Source organism: Micromys minutus (genome assembly GCF_963924665.1).
Source record: "Micromys minutus genome assembly, chromosome: 7".
In the NCBI taxonomy this organism is placed as follows: domain Eukaryota; kingdom Metazoa; phylum Chordata; class Mammalia; order Rodentia; family Muridae; genus Micromys; species Micromys minutus.
The window spans coordinates 57,453,355-57,478,112 of record NC_137976.1 but is presented as its reverse complement, the minus strand read 5'-3'; the positions used below and the strand labels follow the sequence as shown (position 1 = coordinate 57,478,112).

The 24,758-nt window shown below is 48.2% G+C and overlaps 1 protein-coding gene across 1 annotated transcript in view; it reads right to left on the bottom strand.

The window, feature by feature from the left end:
* The window catches only part of PDIA5 (protein disulfide isomerase family A member 5), a gene marked incomplete at its 5' end in the record, with an annotated part of 83,299 nt that overhangs the window by 30,171 nt on the left and 28,370 nt on the right, over positions 1–24,758 (bottom strand). The window contains 7 exon segments of the mRNA XM_080919472.1: positions 246–317; positions 407–498; positions 8,568–8,635; positions 13,047–13,107; positions 15,825–15,917; positions 19,427–19,472; positions 19,787–19,870. Of these exon segments, the coding sequence (XP_080775598.1) occupies positions 246–317; positions 407–498; positions 8,568–8,635; positions 13,047–13,107; positions 15,825–15,917; positions 19,427–19,472; positions 19,787–19,870 (516 nt within the window).

The following is a 24,758-nucleotide window of genomic DNA, read 5'->3' as shown; positions in this document are numbered from 1 at the left end:
GAAAAGAGAGGGAGGGCTGGACTCTACAAAGGTTCTATGGCCATAGGTCAACAGCTCAGCAAATCCTCATGGCTATTACACTCCCCCCACCACCACAGATCCCATGGGAAAGCCAGCCATGCAGACAATGTATCAGTCAGACTTCTCCCCCCTTGACCTTTTCTCCAGCATAGCCCAGTGAGTAAGTACTGAGCATGCTCCCTAACCCAATCCCCGATGAACCCAAACACAAATGCCCAACTCACTTCTTCAACCATTCCACGATGTCCTCAGCCGTGGACCCATAGTTCTCATACTGGAACAGAAACCGCCCTTTCCTGTGGAAGGCAGAGAGACAAAGAGGCTCGGCGAGGGACACCAATGCTGTTGGGAGGCAGCACCCTCCAGAAGGGATTGGGAGACTTACTCAAAATAGCAGATGGTAGGATAGCCACGAACATTGTACTCCTCCTTGATGTTCTCGAACTCTGAGGGGTAGACGTTCATCCCAGCCAGTACCTGAAAGAACAGAGACTGGTCTCCAAGCTGTGCCCATCCATGCACAGCCTGGATGGGTGTCACACCGGAAGATGACACATGGGACAAAGCCTTGTAAGCTGGTGTGCAACCAGGGTAACAAGGCTGTCTGAACCAGCCCAAACCACAATGGAAAGCTTTGGAAAAGCCAGATATCTAGGTTCTGGGGCTGCCTTCCAGATAGTTGCTCCACAAGAATGTCAAGAATGTAGAAGTTTGGCCTGGTTCTTCTTACCATGCCCCATGACCCCAGAATTAAGACTCAGACTCAAAATATATTTACAAATACCTTGGCCACATAGCTAGGCTCTTCTCTGACTAGATCATAACTAAAACAACCCATGTTTTCTAATCTACATTCTGCCACATGGCTGGTTACCTGTGCTCAGGTACTGTGTGTCCATCTTCCTGTGAGAATCTCCCCTATCTGTCATATCCCAGAATTCTTCCTGCCTCCCAGATGTCCCACCATCTAGTCTACCCTTTCCTCTAGGTTGTAGGATTTTTTAATTGACACTTGAGATGTATGAATGTTGCAGAAACAGTGGCTTTTGGACACACTGAGCCTGTCTATAAGGGCCTTGGACATCTTCCTAAACATCTCCTATCCTGTCTTCAGGCTGCCCACCTAGGCTTGATATAGTAGTCTCAGAATCTATTTCTCCTCTGTGGGTTAGGAGACCATGGCTCTCTTGGTACATATGAGACAAGGTATCCACAGGCCTGCACAACCTCTCTGCACACCTGAACTTGTCATGTGACCTCCGTCTTTCCCCTTGCAAGGCCCAGACCCCTTGGAACGGAAAGCCTGGGGAGCTGTGTTAATGTTATGTGCACTAAGAACAACCCAGAATGCAGTGTCTCCTGAGATGCTCTTCCTACATGGGGCTGATCAGGTGCTACACCTTTGAGTCTATTCTCAGGACAGAATGTTGTTGATGGCAAGACACAGAGCAGGGCAACACAGAGGTGAAGGAAGAAAGCATAAAAGGAAATACAGGGAGCTAAATATCACTGATTAAACATAGGAACACAGAATAAAAAGGAGCCTGGTGACTGGTTGGCAGTGAACTTGATCTTAGTGTTGGTATCCATTACGAGCTGTGTGGCTTCTGGAAAGTCACTCTGCCACCCCCCCCCCCCCAGTCTCCTTGTTCGAAAAGCATTAGGTGAGGTGACTATTATAGACCTCTTAAGAGAATAGAAGGTGACAAACCAAGCCAAAGATTTTTAAACACACACTGGAGTTCTGTGACGTCAAAGTCCTTATTTCCTACGATCCTTGATTGTCCTGTCATGCCAACTGTGCCTTCAGGTCCTTCAGCCCCAGAAGCACAGAGTGTATCTTCCCAAGTGTTTTAAATACCTAGCTTGGTGCCGGCATACAACAGACACATAATACGTGCTTGCTAACTCATCAGGGTTTTTCTGCTGATCCGCTTGGGGATGTTGAGAAGAACACAAGGGGAACAAGCCTGAAACAGGGCTGAGCAGAAGCCCTGGAGCCCTCTAAAACCCACCGTGCTCAATCTGTTCCAGTAACATTTGTCTACTTCAAGGTTCTTTCTTCCCGTCTAACTGATCTCCTTCATGTCAGTGCACATTTGCCACAAGATTAACAGCGCACATCCTCTTCTTCCATTGCTCTGCTTCTCCGCACCGAACTTTACAATCCTACCGAACACAGGCGGAAGCCCAGCTCCGTACTCAGCCCATATGCTCCCTGTCTCGTTTCTAAATCCTACTTTCTTACAAATCTCTTAATTGTACACCTGCTAGGCTCTAGATTTTTTTTTTTTTTTTTATTTACCAAGGAAGGAGACAGTCTAAGATTTCTGCACAGGAAGGAAATTGGCTGTCTGCCTACTCAGACACCTTGAAAATCGTACAGCATTTTCTTTCTTCTCTTGCACTTCTTCCTCCTCCTCCTCCTCTTCCTCCTTCTTCTCCACCACCACCACCACTATCACCACCACCAGAGGCTTGGAGTAGTTTGCACTATGAGCTGTGGACAGACAATGGGCTGCAGCCCATATTCCCCTCCTAACTTACACATTCCCTCTGACAAGGCTCAGTTGACTCTCTTGTACCTTAGTTTCCTTATCATCAGCAACTTTTGATGATTAATAGACAACCCAAGTAAAATCCGTTTAAACTCAAGATGATTTAGGTACTTTTGTTAACATTGCTAAGTTTATAATCTGCTCACATTTCCAGAGCACACACTGACTTTGCATTATCTGGGTATTCTGGTCCCCAACTGATTGCTAAAGATGCCTATTCCCTACCTACGAATACCTAGTAGCTACCACTAAAGATTCATTCTTCCATTTAGGCAAAAAAGACCAATCTCATCTCCTAGGTAACCTTTTATAAACACTTATGCCTAGAGTGTCATTTAATCTCAAGATTCCGTGACACTTCAGGGTCACTTGGGGACAATGACTAGTTGTGTGTTTGTGTGTGTCCACACTCACATGCACTTTGAGACAGGGTCTCACTGTATAGCTCTGCCCGTCCTGCAATTACCTATGTAAAGCAGACTGGCCTTGAATTCAAGAGACTTTCCGCCTTTGTCTCAATGCCACTACACCTACCAAGATGTGTACTTTTTGAGCAACATGTAGAAACATTTTTAGAGTTAGAGTTTTGAAATCAAGAAGGAAAAGAGCTGTTCCTAGTGCAAGGAGAGGATAAAGAGGCCACAGCTTCTAGTGAACATGTGGTCAGTATGTCCAAAAGGCATGTCTCCTTGGCTAGGGACAATCACAGAAGCTGCACGGTGTGGAAAGTTCATAAGCTACTATTTCAGGTAGGGGCAGGTCACCAAGGGAAATGAAGCAAGGTCTACAGCAGGATGCACTCCCCATACCCACTCCATGTTTCTACCTAGCTGGGCTGTGGTATAAACAGAACCAGAAGAGAGAAAGCTGTAAGCAAGTTAGCCAGGGTCACTTTGGAAAAGGGGTTAGTTGCTGATGCAATTGGGACTCCATTCAGGTGTGGCCAAGAATTACTGAGGTCAAAGAAAGCATTACTACCCATCTGCCTTTCTTCAAAATACAGTCGTTCCTCAGTATCCACTGAAATTAGAGAAAACACCAGGACACAGAAATCTTGGGATTCTTGTCTCTTTTATGAAAGGAAGGAACATTTGCATATACCCTATAGATACTCTTTCATAAGATCCAAATTATTTCCCAAACAGAAGACAATGCAGATGCTAAATAGTTGTGATAATCCTAAGGGATAAAGAAAATGTACATATTTATTACAGAAGTATTTCACCCAAAATATCATAAATGCACTATTAGCTGGACCCACAGGTGCAGAGTCTCAGAACACACAGGGTGTATGCACAGGACAGAGCAAGTTGCCAGGGGAAGAACTTTAGGTCAGGGGGACCCACAGGGGAATGTCAGTAGCCTTCAACAAATACCTAGGTGGCCAAGCAGAGCCTGAGCCAAGATGGAGACAAGATAATGAATGTGAGAAGTTGTTTGCTGAGGTGTGGGTTATACTACTGAAGGGCCAGGCAGCTCAGCAAGGGGCCTGAAGAAGGGCTACTAACAGACCATCAGGCAGAGAGAAGCTGAGTTTTATTTTAAACGCTGCATTCAGGAAGAGAGGGGAAATCAGACTGTAATGCTGTGTAAGCTATTAGACCTGTGGTACCGGAGCTTAGGAGACGAGCTTGGGCGAAACAGAGCACAGAGAAGATCACGAGAGGACTGACTAAAGCAAGACAAGGAAGGCACAGTGCTAGGCACGGTCTGTGCACTACAAAGAGAATGCAGGCCTTGGAGGCACCTCCTCCTAGAGAACCTGAAGAATGGTCACAGGGCAGTCAGGAGGAGGTGGAAGTCACTGCTCCACAGCTTATACATTTGCTCCTCACAACCCGGTGGGCCAGCATCCTCCTCATCCTCACTTAGGAACTAGATCAGTGGAGGATCCAAGGCTCAGAAGCTCCATTAAGAACTCCCAGCTATGCAACATAGAGTGAGCACCAGCACCAAGCCTGACCTATGTAAGTCTCTTACCAGGTCTGTTCCACTTTGGAATCCATCCTGGCCAAGGCTATCAAGAAACTGGAGATGCTCAAAGGTCTGGGATAAGGGCAAGGCCAGGAGGGGAAGCACACTTATTCAGCTGAACTGAGTACATCAATTTGTTAGCGGCACGGAGGACTGGTGCCCATGACTCACCATTGTTCAGCGACAGTGCCAAAGGGTCATATCTGAATTTGGAAAAATGGCAAAGGCTGAATATCCCCACTGACCTGGTGTGAGACTTCCTGTATGACATCATCAGGTTGGACACCTCTCAAGCTCTGTAGCAGAAGACAACTTCTGACCCTTACCACAGGCACAGCCAGACAAAGGAACTCAAAGATAATAGAGATGGAAAGGAAAGAGGCTGGATGCTCTAGGTCGGCTGGATTTTAGCAGTGGGGAGAGCAAGCCTTTGATGCCTGAGGTGAACAGTCTCTCTCAGCCCCGCTATGCTCTGTGTAAAGGCAGAAAGCAATCAACACCTCTGGATTGCTCAGTCCTGCAGTCCTGTGACTGGCTTCTAGGAAGATACCATTCACTATACAGAGTCCCAGCCCAGAAACCAGGGCTCTTCCCACTTTAAGTAGCTAGTGAAGGGATAGAATGTTACAAAAGCCTCTTTCCTAATAAACTAAAGTAGAAACGGAACAAAATGAACCTCAAGCAAGAAAACACACAAGAGAGGAAACATGAATTTATAAGACAGATATCCTGGGCAGAGCTAACTAACACATGGCCTTCACTCCCGCTGCTTAATTCAAGGGCAAGCTTTCCCGATTTTTGATTATGTCATCCTTTAATACAGTTCTTCATGTTGTGGTGACCCCCAACCATAAAATTATTTTCTTTTCTTTTTCAATCTTTTTTTTTATTGGATAGTTTATATACTTAAATTTCAAATGTCATCCCCTTTCCTGGTTCCCCCCTTTTCCATGCCCCTTTCCCCTGCTTCTATAATGATGTTCCCCCCACAACTCACCCACTTCCACCTCAATACCCTGGCTTTCCCCTACACTGGGCTTCTGGTCAAAGGGCTCCTCCTATTGATGCCAAACAATGCCATCCTCTGCTACATATGCGGCTAGAGCCACAGGTACCCCTGCACCATGTATACTCTTTGGTTGGTGGTTTAGTCTCTGTGAGCTCTGGGGAGTCTGGTTGGTTATTTTTGTTGCTATTTCATGATTGTAATTTTGCTACTGTTAGGAATTGTAATGAACTCTGTAGTTTTCGACCTTTTTAGGGTTTTACTGCTGTGAGCAGACACCATGACCAAGGCAACTCTGATAAGGACAATATTTAGTTGGGGCTGTCTTACAGGTTCAAAGGTTCAGTCCATTATCATCAAGGCAGGAACATGGCAGCATCCAGGCAGGCATGATGCAGGAGGAACTGAGAGTTCTACATCTTCATCTGAAGGCTGCTAGCAGAATATTGACTTCCAGGCGGCTAGGATGAGGGTCTTAAAGCCCACACCCACAGTGACACACCTACTCCAACAGAGCCACACCTTCTAATAGTGCCACTCCTTAGAATGAGCATATCCAAACCCTAACACTTATGGTTTTAGGTGACCCCTCTGAAAGGGTCATTTAACACCTCACCCCAGGGTTGTGACCCATAGGTGAGTACCTCAGGTCATGGGTAGAACTAGAATGGGCGATTTTTAGATGTCTAGATTGGGCTCAGGAAGAAAGAATGGGTCCCCTGAACACAAGTAGGCTTCAGGGACAACTTCACAGAACAGCCTGGTAAAAGCTTGGCCAAAGGCAAAGTCCTTAACATACAAACCTCCTTCTTCCTGTATACCTGAGCTTAATAACCCAATACTCTGGATTCTTTTAGAAGGAGGAAATGTCATTCTAGATAAACACAGAGCCCAAAATAAAACAAACCCAGGAGTGATATACTCAAGACTCCATCATTGGTCAGCACAGACTGTGTACCTATGCCCCGTCCTGAGAAAACACACTTGACTTGAACACAGCTTCTGCTTTCCAGAACCCCACTGATCGTAACTGTATTAAATGATAGCATGGTATGATGCAGAAACAGAGGTGGGTGGGTCTGTGTATGGGGACACAGACAGGTCCTATGGCAGTGTGGCACAGTGGCAGTGTGGCAGAGCCACTGAGGTGGATCGTGTGGCTGTGCCTGAGAAAGACCCAGAAGGTGTATATGGTTGAACCTGGCCGGGGTAATTCATGTTCTGATTTGGGGCTTGAGTTATTTATCTGACAGTTCCAGAGAGTTTAGAAGTGGAGCTGAGCAGTTCGAAATGTACGGGCACAGGAAGGAGAACGTGGTGGGTAATTAAGTCTTTTCTCCAGGCTAAATAATCTTAAAATATGGTATCTATTGAGGCCCCAAAAATGTGCAGTGAAATTTCCCTAGAATGACGTATACGTACCTCAAGGCCAAACGTCTTCAGGCAAGCTACTAAAAATTCATTAGTGAGAAGCGAGTAGGACCACGGTGATACCTCAAAATGAGGTCACAGAGAAAGCAATGGTTCCTGTAAATCAACCCTGCAATCCCCCTGTCTACGTGATGCTGCTTACGTTGTCTTTGAGCTAAACCCCACTTAATTTGATCCATAAAGATTGGGATGCTGTTTTAAGACTTCGGATCTCCTATAATGGGATGTGAACCAGACTCATTGAGATGGCTCCTCCGATAACCTTCTGTGAGTGGTGTATAGATTTTTCCATGCTCCTAAGAGCAGCAGATTCTTTGCTAGCTGCCACCAAAAACGCAATTTATGGTTAAGTGCAGAAACGGACAAACATACCAAGATGCAGTCAAAGCAGGGTAGGTATCTGCACACCTAGGTTCACAGCCTCTTGTGTAACACCCAAGAGCTAGAAGCAACTCAAATATCTGCTGAACACTAAACAGATGAACGATGGGTGTGTGTACATGCGTGTATATTGCACAGCTGGTGTGTGTACATGCATGTATATTATACAGCTTTAAAGAGGAAATAGTGTCGTGTGGTATAACATGGGTGGATTAGAAGTCACCATGCTAAGCAAAATGAGCCAGTTACAAATGATAAATACAGTATGAGTCCACTTTCATGAGGGAATCTAGGCTCAAGATCATGGAAACGGAAAACAGAAAGATATATATGAAGGGTAGGGGGGAGGAGCAAATTCATGTTGAGAGCAAGGTTTCAGGTTTATAAGACGAAGAAGACTTGGAGATCTGCTTCACATACTCAGGTCTGTAGGTTTCTGTGCACCTGACACAGTGTAACAAGCGTGCTCCTCCTTCAGTCTAGCAAATGAACAGCCGCATGGCAGAGGACACGTGGCGGGAGGGAGCCCTCTGTGGTGGAACTCAGCCCACTTCTCCCTCTCAGCCGAAAGTTCACATGAGTGTTGTCCTGCTTGTTCTGGCTTCTCTGAAGAACTACTTCGCTAAGGGCTTCCCGTGTCCCCTAAAAGTAGGCTTCCTTGGGACCTGCTTCTCTCCTTCCTTATTTTGGGGATTGTCTATAGTCTTGGTTCTTCTGTCTGGGTTTCTTTGCTACTTTTTGCTCCTCTTCCTACCTCCCTTTGCCCCCACCCTCAACACAAAGACCTAGGGTAAGCATGATTTCTGCGAAACTGCTCTAAAACCATGTATGGCTCTGCTACGGTGTATCCCTAGTACCACTGACCCTCCTTTTTGACAACAGACCCCCCAACAACTGCTACATGCACTTTGGACCCCAATGCCTGAAACACTAGACTTCAAATGTTCTGCTGTTGCTCCTTGACTGGTTTGCTGGCTTCCTCATGCGTCATCACTGGCCTTTGGCAGGTATCAAACATTCTTGCTCTGCAAACATTGTGAGGATAGTCCACTTGTGCAGACCAGGTCTCAGAAGCAACCTGGACAGCAGGAGGTAGCCTCACAGTTCAGAGCCTCCCCTCTCTATCCAATCCTGGCCCCAAGTCAGAACACCAGTCCCGCTACCCCACCCCCCCATTCCCGGCAGTAGCCACTTACAATGTGGCCTCGCACTTGGGTGGCGGCCTTCTGGAAATGCGGCATGATCCTCTTGCACACGCTGCACCCTGAAGAAGAAAAACCAAACCCAGGTATAATGATCAGGCAAACCCTGAGCTCCCCTCCCAGCCCTCAAATCACCATCCACAAACATCTCCACCACCTTCACATACATTAATAAGCTCAGGGCTTCCCTAGGCCCCGTGGAGCTCAACAGGACCAAAAGCAGAGGTCTGGCTGCCAAAGAATTTACAGGCACAAAACAAGATGGAGCCCCTAGTGTCTCCAAGGATCTCGTATGAGATAAGCAATGGTGTCAAAGAGAAGAGAAAAGCCCACAGTGCTCCAGCATGGCTGAACAGCTTCACGGCAACGCGGGGAGCCAGGACAGATGTTGAGAGCAGCCTCCTACATGCATAGCTAAAAGATGCCCTTCTTACCCAGTCAGGGATGGCAAATGAGCCAGAGTCAAATGCCACTAGAAAGAAAAAAATTGTGACTATGAGTACAATGACTTTTGGGAGTTTCATGCCTCTTTTCTCTTCCATTTACAAGCATAATTAAGCAATAAACTGGAGGCAGCCCTGGCAGGAAAGGTGCTGGATCTTGCAGGTGGGGAGAGCACCAGGCCAGCACTCAGGACTTGGCTGCTAATCTTCACTCTGACTGCTGATGGCCTTGGCCACATTATCTCCTTCCTGTGCTGTTTCTTCTGGCAAATGAAGGAGGAAAACAAATCCCAGCCTTCCTGGCTCTGCACAGAGCTTGTGGCTCTGTCTTCCCAGGTTTCTATGGTGTGAATGGCCATACTCCTCTCTTGGGGTGCTAATGCATCCACACCAGCATTGGTAGATTTGTGGCAAACATCCACTACTACTTCAAAGCAGGCTTGATACAAACTTGTCCCTTCATCTAAACCCAAACAAAGAAGGCCACACTTCTGCACTGACCCCACGGGACACAAGGTCTAGCTTGCCCAGTCATCGGGAATTGTGACACGCCAAGCTGTTACCAATTCTGACAGCTAGCCTGCTGTAAAGAAGCTTTGAGAGGTATTATCTGAAGGCCACAGAAACCAAGGTTGACTGGAACTATGGTTAGGTGGGTCCTCATCTCAAAGAGCAAGGCCATCCATTGACTGACTGGTGGCAGGTTGACAAGATCACACCCTGGAAGGCTGTCAGCCTAGGTGGAAGGGACTTCCCACTTTCCAAGAGCAATAGACAGAAGCATGGAGAAAGAGAGGGAAAGGGGGAGGAAGAGAGGGAGAGTGAAGGAGTGTCTGCAGGCCTATGTGTGTGTGTGTGTCTGTCTGTCCTCTTCCTAGAACTACCAACCCTTCCTGGTAACAAGTCTACTAGGAGAACCACTGATGCAAAAGATTCTGACACAACACCACAAATGCCCTACAGCCTTCTCACCAACATTCCTGCCTGACAGAGGAGTGCCCAGCTACAAGCCCCCAGTGTGTGAAATAGTCCTGGAAAGACAAGCGGCTCTCTTATTGGCTGGTCACCCTGGCATGAACACTCTCAATGGTAACAAAAGTAGGGAGATGGCACTGCCCTGACTGTGGAGTGGAAACACACAAGCCATTGCCCATGGCAGGGAAAACAAGCACAGCAAACCACACTCTGTTCCAGAGAACAAGACTGCCATCTGCATCTGTCTACCCCTGACCCCAGAGGGACATGGGATGCTGGGTAAGTGAATCTCAGGGTCTCTTGAGAGTTATGGGACTCTGCCTATGCCTGACTGTGAAGACAGTGCCTGCCCCACAGGTACTGAACCACCAGGAGGGTAGGCAGAGTCTACCCCAGCAGGGGTCGCTCAGTGCCCAAGGGACATCTCAATTCAGCACAGGGTCTGAGTCAGCTCCCCATCCACAGTGGGAGAGCGACTTCACCGGAGTAAAGGGATGTAACACCATTCCAGGAGAAAAGTAAAGAGCACATATGGTGCCTCTCTTGCACTTCACCGCCTCTTTCTCAGTAAGTGTGCTTGCCCACCAGCCCAGCCAGGCATCAGGAGCAGATCTGACCGGCTGCCTCCAGAGATGTGGCCTCTCTTCCAGCTCTGCCTCTCGGTAGCCTACAGCAAATGTACTCCCCAGCTGTCCCGGGGCAGGGGCTGTCAGTTCTGTGATGACGGTCCTAGGGGGATGAGGAAACCCCAGGCTAACCCCATTTCCAATCTAACAAAACAATAGAGCCTGTGCCATGCTTCCCACCTAAGCGTCTCTTCCTGGAATTCACCGGCAAGGTAGGGGAAGAGGTGAGGCTGATGATCATCGCTCTGGAAGCCCCAAACCCTCTGCAGACAGCCTTTCACTTTCTCATTAATTCAGTGAACAAACATTTACTGAGAAAGCAGTGGGGCCTGGGGACCCGGATGCCTTGTCACAGCTAACAGCTCCCACAGTCTCTGGGTTTATTCATCCACGTGTAATCACAAGATCAGAGTCCTGACAGATTGCCGGGTTAGGGGATGGCTGTGAATCCCATGAGTGGGGCTCCAGCAGCTGGGTCAGTCTAGGTATAATAAAAGCCTGTGTTGGTTTCACTAAGCACACACACATAACAAAGGGGATCTGGGGTCCCTGGGACCTTGGAGGCCATCCAATCTGACCCTCCGTGGGAAGTTTAACTTAGCAAGTCGCTTTTCTTCTTCCGTTCCCACCACTAATATGCTCGGTGACACCTTCGAGGCTCCCAACCCTGCAGCCTCAGCTTTCTATTATTAAAGACAATCTCTGCTGCAATGAGTGGCACCGGCCCGCTGCCAGGAAGCCGAAGAGAGTGGGTGGGGCAGATGGCACAAACATCAGGCGGAGAGTGCCAGTGAATGCGCTTTTAAAATGATTGATGGAGTTACCTTGGGAGCCTTGGGTGACTTGGACCCCGGTCCTGCCTTCTGGCATGCACTGCCCACCAACACACACACACACACACACACACACACACACACACACACACACACAGATCTACAGTTTCAGCTCATCAGTGTGAATCCTAGAGGTTGAGACAAACCAAAGGAGGCCCACTCCTCCAGATGCCAAAGAGGAAGGGTAATTTCTGAAGCAATCTGCAGCAGAATGATTAATCGGGTCCTCAGAAAAGAGGGGGAAAACTGCTGAGACCAGCTAATGAACATGAATAGACAATGAGCCATGGTAAGACTTCAGACATGGCGTAACTGGGCTCCTCCTATACTCACAAATACATCTGAAGCCAAGAGGGGTTTGGGAGGAGGTTGGGGCTGGATACAGACTATTATGTTGTCATGGTGAACAAAGTACAGGCTCAAGCAGGCAAAGCCATCAGAACCCCAAGGAGGTATCTGGCCAGAGGTGAGCACAGCACAGAGAATGGGGCATGGGCCATATTCAGGGAGCCTCCAGGAAGGTGGAAGTTAGGTAGGCTTAAGAGTCAACAGACGCCTGATGCCACAGACTGTGCCAGCCAACCCCAACACTCAAACTCCTGCATAGAACTTCCTCCCACAACTGACAAGCCCTTCTGGCTTCCAGAAGGGTAGGTGTGGCCCCAGAGACACAGTTCAGAGCCTGCCCAGGTTCCAATCATGATAAGACTTGGGACTATGAGTCTATAGGAGGGGTTAGACAATACTTCCTTGAGACTGTTTCTGTGTTACTAGTACTTAATCAGCTGACCAACTACCATAGATGCTGTGTCCATGTACAGACATGGCTGTGTTCCAATAAAACTTTATTATAAAAACAGTGAGCTGTGGAGCCACAGTTTGCAGACCCACATCAGAGGCTTATGAAGCAATAGGTGTAGCAGTTTTCCAATAAAACAGAATGCACTACTCATCTGGTACAGGACACAGCATGTGGTAAGGATGAGTACTGTTTTGCGACATAGCCTACGTTTATTTACATGTAATTTACATACACTTACAGTGCTGGCTGGTGATGTAAGATATTTTCAAGTCTGTGAAATGCAGTTAAAAGGTGGGGAACGCCTGTTCTCTGACAAGTGTGGAAACTGAACCCAGAGAGGCTGAGCTTGGCTAAGCTCATCTAGCTCACTGGGGGCCAGCTGGAATCAGACCCTGAATCTCCCCACAGCCACTTCTTCTCACTCTAGTCTCCTGGTTCTGCTAGGTGACACTAGCAGTGCTGAGGGAGCTGGAGTCCCAGAAGCAGACAGGCTTGGGGTAGGGGGAAGGGGCAAGCCCAAGAACGTAATACAGCACACACTGAGACAGGGCATGCTCTGCAGACCCAAGGGCCTGAGGTGAAAGAAGGCACAGCGAACTAGACAAGACATCCTGTAGCATTCAGGGTGGAGAGAGCGAGAGGCTGCCAATTCCAGTGGAGAGAGAGAGAAAGAGGACAGCGGGAAGATGGGAGTCAGTCGGAAATGGCTAAGAGGGAGGCCAGGAGGCAGAGAGACCAGGGCCCTAGGCAACCGCCAAGCCTAAATGGACCCTGGGCCAAAAGCCTTCACTTACAGGGCGCGTAGAATATCATGAGGAGTGGCTTCTCTTCTCTCTTCAGGAGCCGTCTGAAGTCCTGAGGCACAAAGAGGAAAACACAGGAGGTCACACACAAGGTGACAGCATGGAAGGTCAGGCCACCTCTGCCCCAGAACCCAGTGATAGGAGGCACAGAGGAGACTCAGTCACAGCCCAGCAGGAGATGGAAGAACCTCGGGGTTCCCTATTCTAGACCAATCTGTAGTCAGAGAGGAGGAAGCAGGGTCTGAGAGGACAACTGGTTCTTCCAAATCACTGGTAGCCAGGACCAGCTACCAACTCTCAGCTCCATCTACAAAAACTAAAGACACCAAGGTGCCATTTTTCCATGAGATGACTGAACAGGCCAGCCCTCCATGTGATTCTGAGAGTAACTGTGTCTCAGTAAAGTAACAGACTCTCTTCCCTGGCTTCAGCTCTACCGCCAAGGTGGGTCCACCGTCCACAGTGCCCAGAAGGACACGAAAGCCTGGCACCAGCCAGGGCATCCTAATCAGATCATTTGTATGTGTGAAAGTTCGGTGAGTACCTGGCACATTATTTGAGAACTTAAAGTGATCTGTTAAATATACGTGGTAAATGCAAAAAAGAAGGGTTGTCATGATGCTTAAAATGACTGGTCAGAGACCCGCTGTCCAATGAGAGCACCGCCGCAGAGCTGATTCCGATTACACTACGTTCCTCTAACCAGCTTGGTCAGAAGAAAATTAGAGGCTTTTTCTTTTGAATAATAAGGAAAATAAGGGGAAATTTTTAAATGCATCTTACTGACAGAAACATGGCATTAAGTAAATACACGACAACAGATCCCACACAATGGAGTCCAACGGCAGCGCTAAAACAGTGGCGCGGCGTATTTAACACCACAGTGAGATGTGATGTGCATGTCATACTGGGGGAGAGGAGCTTTACAGAACAGCATATAAATGCAATGAGTTCTTCTGAGTAAAAATATTTATGTATGCATCACCTTAAAAGCCTGGAAGCTTACAAAAATATCAGTAGTGGGCCATCTCTCAATGAAGAGAGTGATTTGCGGCTTTCTTTTATGCATAAGCTATACTTTCTAAATATTCAACAGTGAATGTGTATTACTTAAATTTTTCTTTTTTTTTAGCTAGATTTAAAAAAAGGATTTAAAATCTTTTTTTCGGGAATCTAAAATGTTCGGGGGGGAAAAATCCTGAAAAGCTTACTCTTGTTTGCACCCACAGAGGGGCTAGGCACTTGTTTTAAAACAGAATTGTAATCGGATGTTAACCTAAATAACAACCTAAGAAGCGAGCTTTAAGAAGCCATGGTATTTGGGCTGGGGATGTAGCTCAGGAGGAGGATATCTGCTTAGCACACACCAGGCCCAGGCTTGATTCTCAACACTGGGAGAAGAAATCATGACGCCTATTTGGGGGTGGCAGATGCGGAGTCTGCAAGCCAGGGAACCAAGGACATAATGTAAGAGATGTTTCAACAGTAAAATGAAGATGATGTAAGTGAGGTATTTGAGACCCGTAGTGAGAGGCTGGACAGACATAACCGCAGAGGGATCTGTCCCCGTGTAAGGCTGCGGCAGCCTTTGTAAAATGTCTCTGGAGAGTCCTGGACATTAGCTCTCATTATAGGCAAGTGCATGAGAGAGTTCCTGCCTTCACAGCTTCATTTAACTTCTAGTTTCTTTCTTTCTTTCTTTCTTTCTTTTCTTTTTTTTTTTTTTGGAGGTGAGGGTAAAACTTAAACATGACTACATTTTGATACTAACAACCTATACTAACAACCTTCACACAGATATTTGGCCCTATCTGTGGGAGGAAAAAAAGGTAGAAACACTTTAAAAATCACCTTCTGGGATCTCTGCAGATTAAAAAGCCAATAAAAGATGTGAGAGGGAAAGGTTTGACTGTACCTAGTCTATAAAAATTTGGGCTCACAGCTGGGCATAATGGTATGTGCTTTTAATCCCAGTACATGTGAGGCCAGCCTAGGCTAGTTAGTGAGTTCCAAAACAGCCAAGGATATACAGAGACCATGTCTCAAAAAACAAACAACAAAACAGAAAAAAAGTAGTTAATCATTTTAAATGAAAGAAAGATGAGAGGAAGCAGAGAAAGATAAAAGTTATGTTTCATTTAATCAAGAAAGTAACAAGCATTCTGGTCCCCCTGCCCCTGGAGGTGGGGTACTGCCTGACTCAGACCATATGAAATCTAAAGATAGCACCTGTTGTCACCCACCACATGAGGCATAGTTACATAAACAGACACTAAATCAATGAGATCTGAGGTTATACAGAAGTACATGTAGTCAGGAAGGCCGAGGGTCAGGCAGATTATAGCTTTAAGTCATCAAGAACTAATGACCACAAATGAGGCTCATCCCTCCACCCCCACACCCAGCCAACTCTGAAAACACTGCGTAAGAAGGTAAAAAGTTTAGGAGTTGGGGGATCCCAACTGATCCCAGATACATTTGCCTTACACAGTAAGGGGGGGTGGGGTGGCAATTAGGTCTACTCTGCCAAGGAACATCTAACCATGTTGAAAACATATTAAATAGGCAGTGGAGAATGGAGATGTCTCAGGCAGTCATCTAGGAGCGCCTGTTAGCTATGGTATGGAGGTGGAGCTGACCATCAGATAGTAGGGTCCTGGTCTCATTTGGATAGAGGAAAGGGTACATGGGCTCCTGGGCTCTTCTCCTCAGGACACCCAGGTACCAGGAGGCTCTAGCATCCCTCAGAACGAATGGAGTATAGATTACCTTCTCAGTGTCAATGTGCACAACATCTTTGGCTCCAGGATCTTCTTCCCACAGCGGGGGACCTTTAGGGTCCTTCAGAAAGGCCACTATGGACTGAAGGAGAGCAAAGGGGGAAAAGACTTCAGTAAGGAAATGGGAGAGGCAGGAGACCCAAACACCTACTCTGTTACCTGGGGAGATATCCAGACACACTGAATGACAGTCACGAGGCTGCAGGTGGCACTTGCTTGGAAGGGGAAATGAAATTTCTTGTCTGTGGACATTACCGCTAAGTAACCCAAAGTTTATTCCCCGCACTTCTCTCATGGCACCACTGGTCAGCTGACGGGGCTTTGCACCTCTCTCTTGTACCTTGAGACAATAAGCTGGCTTCCTCAGAGGAGACAATCCCCAGGAAGACTTTCAGCTCAGCTGAACAAAGGCTTCCAGGCTTCTGTGAGAGAGAGGCATCCTTCCACACCTTAAGCCTTTCCGGTGCCAACATCCTAAGCATATAACCACAGCACTCAATGCCACTGGGGAAATCGTGTGCCATACTGCTCATGAGAGAACCAGCCTTAGAGGACGGTTAGTGTGAGTTGGTGGAGCCCAGGCTAGGAAACGCCAGGCTAGGCTCTTGTCCACCACCAGTGGCCTGGTGTATGCTGTGACACTTCTTTCCCTGGACCCTCTGGACCAGTGCAATAGAGGTAGAAAGCCTGGCTGGCCAGGCATCACTAGGAGATGAACCATTGGCTCCAAGGTAAGAAGGATAACCAGTTGCTCTCTATCCTACCCTACTATCCTACCCTACCTATGGAACTTCACTGGTGTAGGCGGAAATGACATTCTCTTTCTCCTCAGTCTAGGAAACAGTGTTCAAGGCTGATGAGAACCAGGAATGGGTGCCAGAAACAGCCTACTCCCATCCCACAGCTGAGGGAAACTGCCACCCTGGGTCATCACACAAGGATCATCAAGAGTCCCAATTTGATGAAGCAAAAAGTAAAAAAAAAACAGATTGCTTATGTTGGGGAGTTGGAGAGCTGACTTGCTAATTAAGAGCACTGGCTGCTTTTCCAGAGGACCCCAGTTTGACTTCCAGCACCCACATTGCAGGTGACAACCATTTGTAACTCCAGTTCCAGGGTATCTGACACCTTTCTCTAGCCTCCATGGGGACCTCCTATACCTGGTGCACATACATGGAATGCAAGCAAATATTCATACACATTTTTTAAAAAAGGATTTTAAAATTTCAGTCAACATTATCAAGCTTAGTATCTGCTCCAGTGAGCAGATGCTAAGCTGAGGGTCAAGGAGGAAAGAGAGAACACAGAAGGAAGGAAGTCTAAGGGGAGGGGGCAAACACCCCTAATTCACTTAGCCTACCCACTGGTCACAGAGGAGCTTGACACGGCCTATCATCTGGAGTCTCCTATGTGGAAGGGGTTACTCTGGGGAAATGGGAGACACTTTTAGAAGGTCCCTGTGGCACTTCTGGTCTGCCCAAATGGAACTGTGAATTCTCTCCTAGAAAGGGAAGGACAGCCATCTTGTCACTGCAAAAGTCAGATCTACCCTTCCTTAACTCCTGGCAAACTTCATCAGGACAAAGTAAGCCAAATGGGACGGAGGTGCCTTTCCAAAGCCTGTCCTTACCACAGCTACAGAGGCATCTGCCCATCTGACACAGGAAAGAGATGCTAGCGGGTGCCCACCGGGCCTGCTATTCCAGAAATATCTGGAACAGGTGTTCTCAATCTAGAGTACACAGAATGGACCAGAGTTCAGGAAGTCTGAACTACCTCGATATAAGCATACTCATTACTTGGAAGGAGGTTCCTAATTCAGTAGTCCATCATGGGGGATCAGGACCCCCCATGATTGGTCAGGAGCTACTGCTTCTGTGGAGAATGAGTATCATCCCTAGACTCTGAACTGAGCTTCAGAGTTCCCACAACCTCCTTGCCTCTACCCAGCATCAAGGACAAAAGGGTGATATGGATGGAGAAAGGAAACAGCAGTCATGCTAGAAACCTGTTGGCATGAATATCATTTTCCTGTAACTGATGCTCAACACCACACAGGGAAATAGTACAGGGACCAGCACCCAGGAGCCCACACACAGTTCCAGGAGCATTACTAGCTGGATGCTCAGAATCCAAATAATCAGGGTAAATGTTATGCCTTCCCTGCCCTAGAGAAGTCCAGGGTCTCTGCCCTGGTCTCTCTTGACCCTCTGAGTTTTGAGATCCTATGAGTGTGGCTGCCTATTCTGAAACCAAAGTCTCTGACCCTGCATGATGCTTGGCTCACTTCTCCAATCTGTTGGCTGATGCAGAAGGAGATAGTCTCTATATACAGGCCTGTGACAGGGACCACGCTGCCTCCTTCACCAGATACTCCAAGGCAACCGTCCCTGGGCTTCTGGCTACTTCCCTGACACAGAGTTCTGGGTGGTACCATCCCAGCTCCATGACTCCAGGGGCCACTTTCCAGTGGTCCAAACAGAAACCAATCTTTCTTTTATCAATGAATGAACAATTCCCCCATCCCTCTTCCCCATCAAATTTTGCTCCTGAGGAACACGTGTTCTCTCTCTAAGGACATTAGCTTATGTTACAACACAGAATACATTTATACAGAATAATAAGGTAGTCAGCCCATAGAGCAACAGTGCTGAATCTGGGGGTTATGACCCCTTTGGGGATGGCATATCCCACGTATCAGGTATATAACCATTCACAACAGAAGGGAGCTGAGCACTGACAGCTACACAGACTGGTGAGCTGACACTGGAAAGAGATGTACACAGAGAAAGGGAGACAGGGCCAAGTGTGTGTAGCACAGTGGTAGAAAAACTACTAGGCATGAAGCCCTAGGTTCATTCCCCAGTGTGCGGAGAACAGAGAAACAGGAGCTCAGAGACCAACACCTGCCAGAGAAAGGGGGACTTAGAGAACCTGAGTTAAGCACAGGTTAGAACCAGATGAAATACATGGCCCCAAGACAGGTGATGACCCTGGACCAGAAGTAGTATGTTGGCTTGTGGCAGGAAATCCTGAAGCTAAAGCAGTGCTGAAGGCAGCAGAAAGACAGCTCCTCTGTGACGGTCATGTGGTATCTGTGGGTTTGGGACTTCACCTCTATCTATGTAGGCTTTCCACCTACTTACAGACTGGACTGGGGCAGGGACACTAGGTGACCTCTACATCCCACCTGGAACAAGTCATGTCAGCTTGAAGGTGCGAATCTGCTCCCGTGCTTTCCTAAGCAGGGTATGCCCTTTGGCCTACGGGTGGCCACTGTGGGTACGCTCATAGAGTTATGGTTCTGAAGGGGAAGGAGACCCAGGTCTCTGGAGGGGAGGACCATGATATCACCTGCCTCAACAGACAACTCCTAGACATTCACTAACAAGGCCTGGAGAATCCCTCATGTCAGCTATAAACTCAGCCCCATCCTCTGCTGCCCTGGATTGGTGTGAGTGATGAGGACCCTTGGGGGGTCAGGAAGAGAGAGCCCTGTGCAACCTGCTCTTTCTCCTTTCAGGGAGACCTGCCAAGCTTTTGGCATCCATTGAGACTCTACCCTGTGGAGAAGAAGGAAGGCGATTTTACCTTCAGCGTCACAGCTCGGTCATATTGCATATGAAACACACCATCCCTGTCAAATAGAGAAGAAGAAGGATTCACTTTAATATGCTTTAGCTAACAGTCACTGCTCAGATTCTCTCTCTCTCCCTCCCTCCCTCTCTCTCTCTTTCTGTGTGTGTGTGTGTGTGTATGTGTGTGTGTGTGTGCATGCACGCTTGCACTCTATGATTCTGTGTCTATCTTTCTAAGAAATAATGGTAAGTATGGGGTGGGAGGAATCATTCTGAAATGAACTAAATCTACCTAAAGTCTGCTGTTCACTGAAACTACCAATAAAAGCTCTCGGCATGCACTGTGAGGTTGACAATGCCCACGTGTACTTACTGGTAATGGAATAATTCAATCTTTTTGTCCTTTGGGCTGAGGTCAACTTTCATCTTCTTGCACAATTTTCTACTCTCTGCATCACTGAAAGACAGAAATGTCCGGCACCATTTGTTACCTGAAGTCAGCCCGTGGGTGTTGGCAACAGGAGTCTGACAGAGGCTAGGAACAAGGCAGGTGACCTGGAATTCTCAGGAACAGGATTCCAAGGAGCAGTGAGGTTCGGAAGGAACCGGAGATTGACTGGCAGGTGTAGAGTCTGTGCTGGTCAAGAGAGGAGGCAAGCGGATGGGGAGAGGATATGCTGGCTGAAGAGGCCCCAAGGATGGGTCCAGTCAAGGAAAGACTCAGGAGTTGGGAGCTCACTGTGGTGAGAAATATAAACCTCAAGGCAGGAACCCTAGTGCCAGTTAATCAGGAAGCTGAGGCAGAATTGCTTGAGCCCAGGAGTTCAAGACTTTGGGGGGATGGCCCTTTCACACCATGGTCTGTCACCTGGAGAAGCTTTTAAAAGTCTGAGCTTCTGCTTCCAAATCTGTGGACATGGTGCCCGAGCAAGATTTTGTTTTTGAGGCTCTGAGCTTGTACCGCCTGCTATAGGCCATCTGTCTGGGAAAAGGGAATGTCCTGCCATATCAGGAGTGTTGAAATCTGTTAAAAGCCAGGAAGAAGAGCAGTACTTCGGTTAGAGGAACCTCTCCTGTGGCATCAGGAATACACTAGGAATCCTTCTGGTAAGCAATGGCCTCTCAGGTGCCCTATCACTGTCCAGGTAGTGGTCATGCATGATCCGATCTAACTGTGGTATCCTCCCAGAGAGGCCAAAGTCTCCAGATGTGATCCCCGGACTAGTACTACGCAGGAACTCATTAGACATGCAAAGTCCCCAGGGACCCCACCTACAACATCAAAGACTCTTGAGTACTTGAGCAAACATGCCTTAACACTACTCCAGGTAATCCCACCGCACGCTGCAGTGTGGGAAGTACCTGCACTGGTCCTTCTTCCTCTAGCCTCTCTGTCCCGGGCACTTAGAGACTCGCTGCTCTCACCGGCCCATCCTCGCCAGCACTCTACAAGTTTCCCTGCAACCAGCCAAAGGCAACCTGCTTCATTCACCCAGCACCCCAGTTGTCATTTTAGGGCCATGTCTCCAGGTCTAAATGGGATCACTGAGAATACTGTGGCTATCAGACATCTGCTGGATACGTGACCACACAGCAGCAGTCTACAAGAAAACTGTTGTGCCAGGTCTAGCAGCTACCTGTGGGAAGTTACTTCCTCTCCCACCTGTCTGCACACCCCACTTCCACACATAGGCACACCAGCTTCCCACAGCTGGGCAGGAGCCTCAAAACAGATGGGCTCATTAAACCACCCGGCTCAATTCTCCAAGCAATGCCTTTAGCAGACAAGCAAAATTGCAGGCGCCAATGTAAGAGCGAGATTTCCGGGTTAAGAAAACATGTCTGTCTGGGTGGTGGTGGCTCACACCTTTAATCCCAGCATTCAGGAGGCAGAGGCAGGATTTCCAAGAAAGCCAGTCTCTAAAAACCAAAAAGAAAAAAAAAAAAATAGAGAGAGAGAGAGACAAAGAGTGAGACAGAGAGAGACAGACAGACAGAGAGAGAGAGAGAGAGAGAGAGAGAGAGACAGAGAGAGACAGAGAGACAGAGACAGAGAGACAGAGACAGAGAGACAGAGAGAGACAGAGAGAGAGGCAGGCGAATGGAGATGTCACTCTATCCCTTCTCACAATGAAAGGGCAGGTGACAATATTATCATGGGGGGACATAGCTGGCAAAGGATTTGAAATGAGCTGAGTCTTGGACACAGGTAAGCAGGTCAGGATGGGACAACACATCAGAAGTCAAACCACAGCATCTGGCCTAGACCCTCGTGCCCTAAATCCTTCAGTATGCTCAGCACACCTCTTCTGACAACAGCCTTCTTGCTCCGGGTTTACCCTGGCCTTTGGGGAGTCGATGGTGAAGCTGAACTGACGTGGCCTATGTTCCAAGCAGCAGCAGACAAGGCAGCATTCCCTGTGCAGAGTTAGGTCCCTGGGAGAGAGGGCCGTGCTCGGATATGTAAGACCATCCCTGACACTGCTTGTCCATCCTGTTGGTTGTGTTCTGCTCTGTTTGACCATTTTTATTGATCACTTTCCCATCACAGAGTGGGACAACAAACAGCACTTTGGCTGCCATGAGACCTCCTCAAGCCCCAATTCCAGCCTGACATTCAGTGGGGCCCGATATCTTCACATAGGACAGGGAAGAAGGATAGGCCCCGAGCCAATCCACCTCCAAGTCCTTGTTCATTCTGATGAAACTTGGGCCACAGAAGAGACCCAGAGCTGAAACCTTAGAAGCCACCCACTCAGAGGAGAGCTTCACACCAAGCAATGAGGGAGGGAGAGCTGGGAACATGGGAGCACCCCGCCTCTTCCTTGGAGTGGTCTTGCAACCTAGCCAAGCTTACAGCAAAGTAATATATCCATCTCTACCCCAGGGCTCCTTGTTGCAGACTACACAACCTTCTCCCTGAGATTATGTGACACTGCCCAAAGGTTCTCTCCTCCCCCCCAGCCTCCTACATGCTGTGTCAGAGGATGGGAAAAGGGTGGCTTTCCTCATGCCCAGTATCCCAGCTTCTCCCAGTGTCTCTCTCTCCACTATAACAATGTCTGACCACTTGTCTCTGCTGGTTCCCCATCAGAAAGGTTTGCCCTGTGAAGACAAGGCCTTGCCTTCACTCACAGCTGCTCCTTGGGGTCACCAGGGCAGCTGGCATACAACGGCATTCAAACAATAACCCGACTGGAATGAGAGAAAGGTGAAAAATACAATCTCGGAGCTGCTGGGATAAGGCCCTGAACTTCTGGCTTCCTGGGCTCCAGGAATCCTGCCAGGTGACAAATCCTGAGGGGGGCTCTCTCGGCTCACTGCCCTCTCCCCGACAATCCCCTCTTTTAAGAGTGTCTAAGTATGCACGTGAGTGTACTAATTGTGCAGTGCAGACAGCCGATGTCATAAGAGTTCAGGAAGGGAAGAAAATTACCCATGTGAGGGACTTAAAAGGATCTGAGTTGAGAGATTAAGAACAATTAATTGATCCACTGCCTCCTTCCCTCCTGCAGCTCGTGACCGAGGCTCTAGGGAGAAAGGAGACAAAGGCAGAAAAATGAGCTGCTTTGCCCAAAGTCCCAGAGAGCCAGGCTCTCCTATGGCTGGCAGGAGCCAGCTACCAGTCTGCAGGGTCATACACCATCCCTCTCTTGAGGAAGGATGGATCACAGAGGCCTATTCCTGCCCCATCAATCATCCCATATCCAACACCCCAAGAGACATGTACAAGTTGGGGAGGGGCTGCTAGCCTGGGTGGCTGCAGTGGGCATGGGGTACCGTGTTGATCAGGTGGCGTAAGCTGAGGAGTCAGACTCAGGAGCGGCAGGTGAGGTGAAAGTGGGACGAGAGAGAGAAGGTCCTGGAGGCTAAGAGGAAGCATTATTGAACCTTTCCAAATCTGTGCCTATCCTAGGAGACGGCTTATGGCTCTAGATCTGGCTCTACCAGCAGCAGGAAGGACCTCCAATGAAGCCCGAGCTGCAGAAGGTAGATGAAAGTGACTGCCACATGCCAAACAAGACTAGGTGTGGCTGGCGGACAATGAGGGGACAGCTGCAGAGCAGTCTTGGAGTAGCGGACCCTTAAACCTGCGAAGACCTGGGTAGGACAGAGGACTCTCCCATGACAGTCGCAAGAAGAACAGTCCTCATTGGCTGGTCTCTTTGATGCCTACCTCTGAAAGAAGCCGATGGGGTATGGGGTTAGATGCTGCACTAAGAACCTGGACTGAGAGGACTCTCCACTTGTCCAGACCTAAGGCAGTGAGCAGTTCTCAACCTGGGGGTTGCATATCAGACATCCCCGATGGGGTATGGGGTTAGATGCTGCACTAAGAACCTGGACTGAGAGGACTCTCCACTTGTCCAGACCTAAGGCAGTGAGCAGTTCTCAACCTGGGGGTTGCATATCAGACATCCCCGATGGGGTATGGGGTTAGATGCTGCACTAAGAACCTGGACTGAGAGGACTCTCCACTTGTCCAGACCTAAGGCAGTGAGCAGTTCTCAACCTGGGGGTTGCATATCAGACATCCTACACATCAGATATTTACATTACGATTCCTAACAGTAGCAAACGTGCAGTTATGAAGTAGCTATGAGGAACCACAACATGAGGAAGTGTATTAAGGGGTCACAGCATTAGGAAGGTGGAGAACCACTAATCTAAGCCTTCACTCCTCAGAACTTACTTCCCAAATGCATGCCATATGCCAGAAGATACCTGACTCCACAAAACAAGCATAGTGCTTCTTATGGGAGTCTATTTTCTCCCATGGGAAGTAACATTTGCCCTGCTTAGGCAAGAAGGTGGAAATGCAAAATTTAAATAATTCTTACAAGAAAATGTAAGACTTCAAAATACATCCCACCTGCCCTGGCAGGCCTGCAATCTTGCATCTGGGGAACCATTACTGCTTCAGGGAAATCAAGCAGATGGGAAGGGGAAGGAAAGGGAATATGGTTAGGCAGTGGCTGTACACTCCAGGGAGAGCAAACAGGTAGCTGGTGAGAGGAAAGTCTGCCCACAGACTAACGTACCAGGCCTAGTGTCTATTGCTGGCTCTAGTTCAACCTCCTAGACGGTAGTGCCACACCAGGCCCCAGAGCACCAGAGAGCTAGCTACCAACACTTCACATGTGGCCTAATGTATAGCCATCCATCCCTAGCCTACCAAGCAGGTGTGGAGGTAGGAGCTAGGAGGGAGATGAGGAAGGAGAAGCCACAAATCCACAGACAGGATCCATGTGCTCAAGTGATGGCAAGGGACAAGAGGAAATGTCAACAGGAACACATGAGCACCAGCAGAGGTGTGTGTGTGTGTGTGTGTGTGTGTGTGTGTG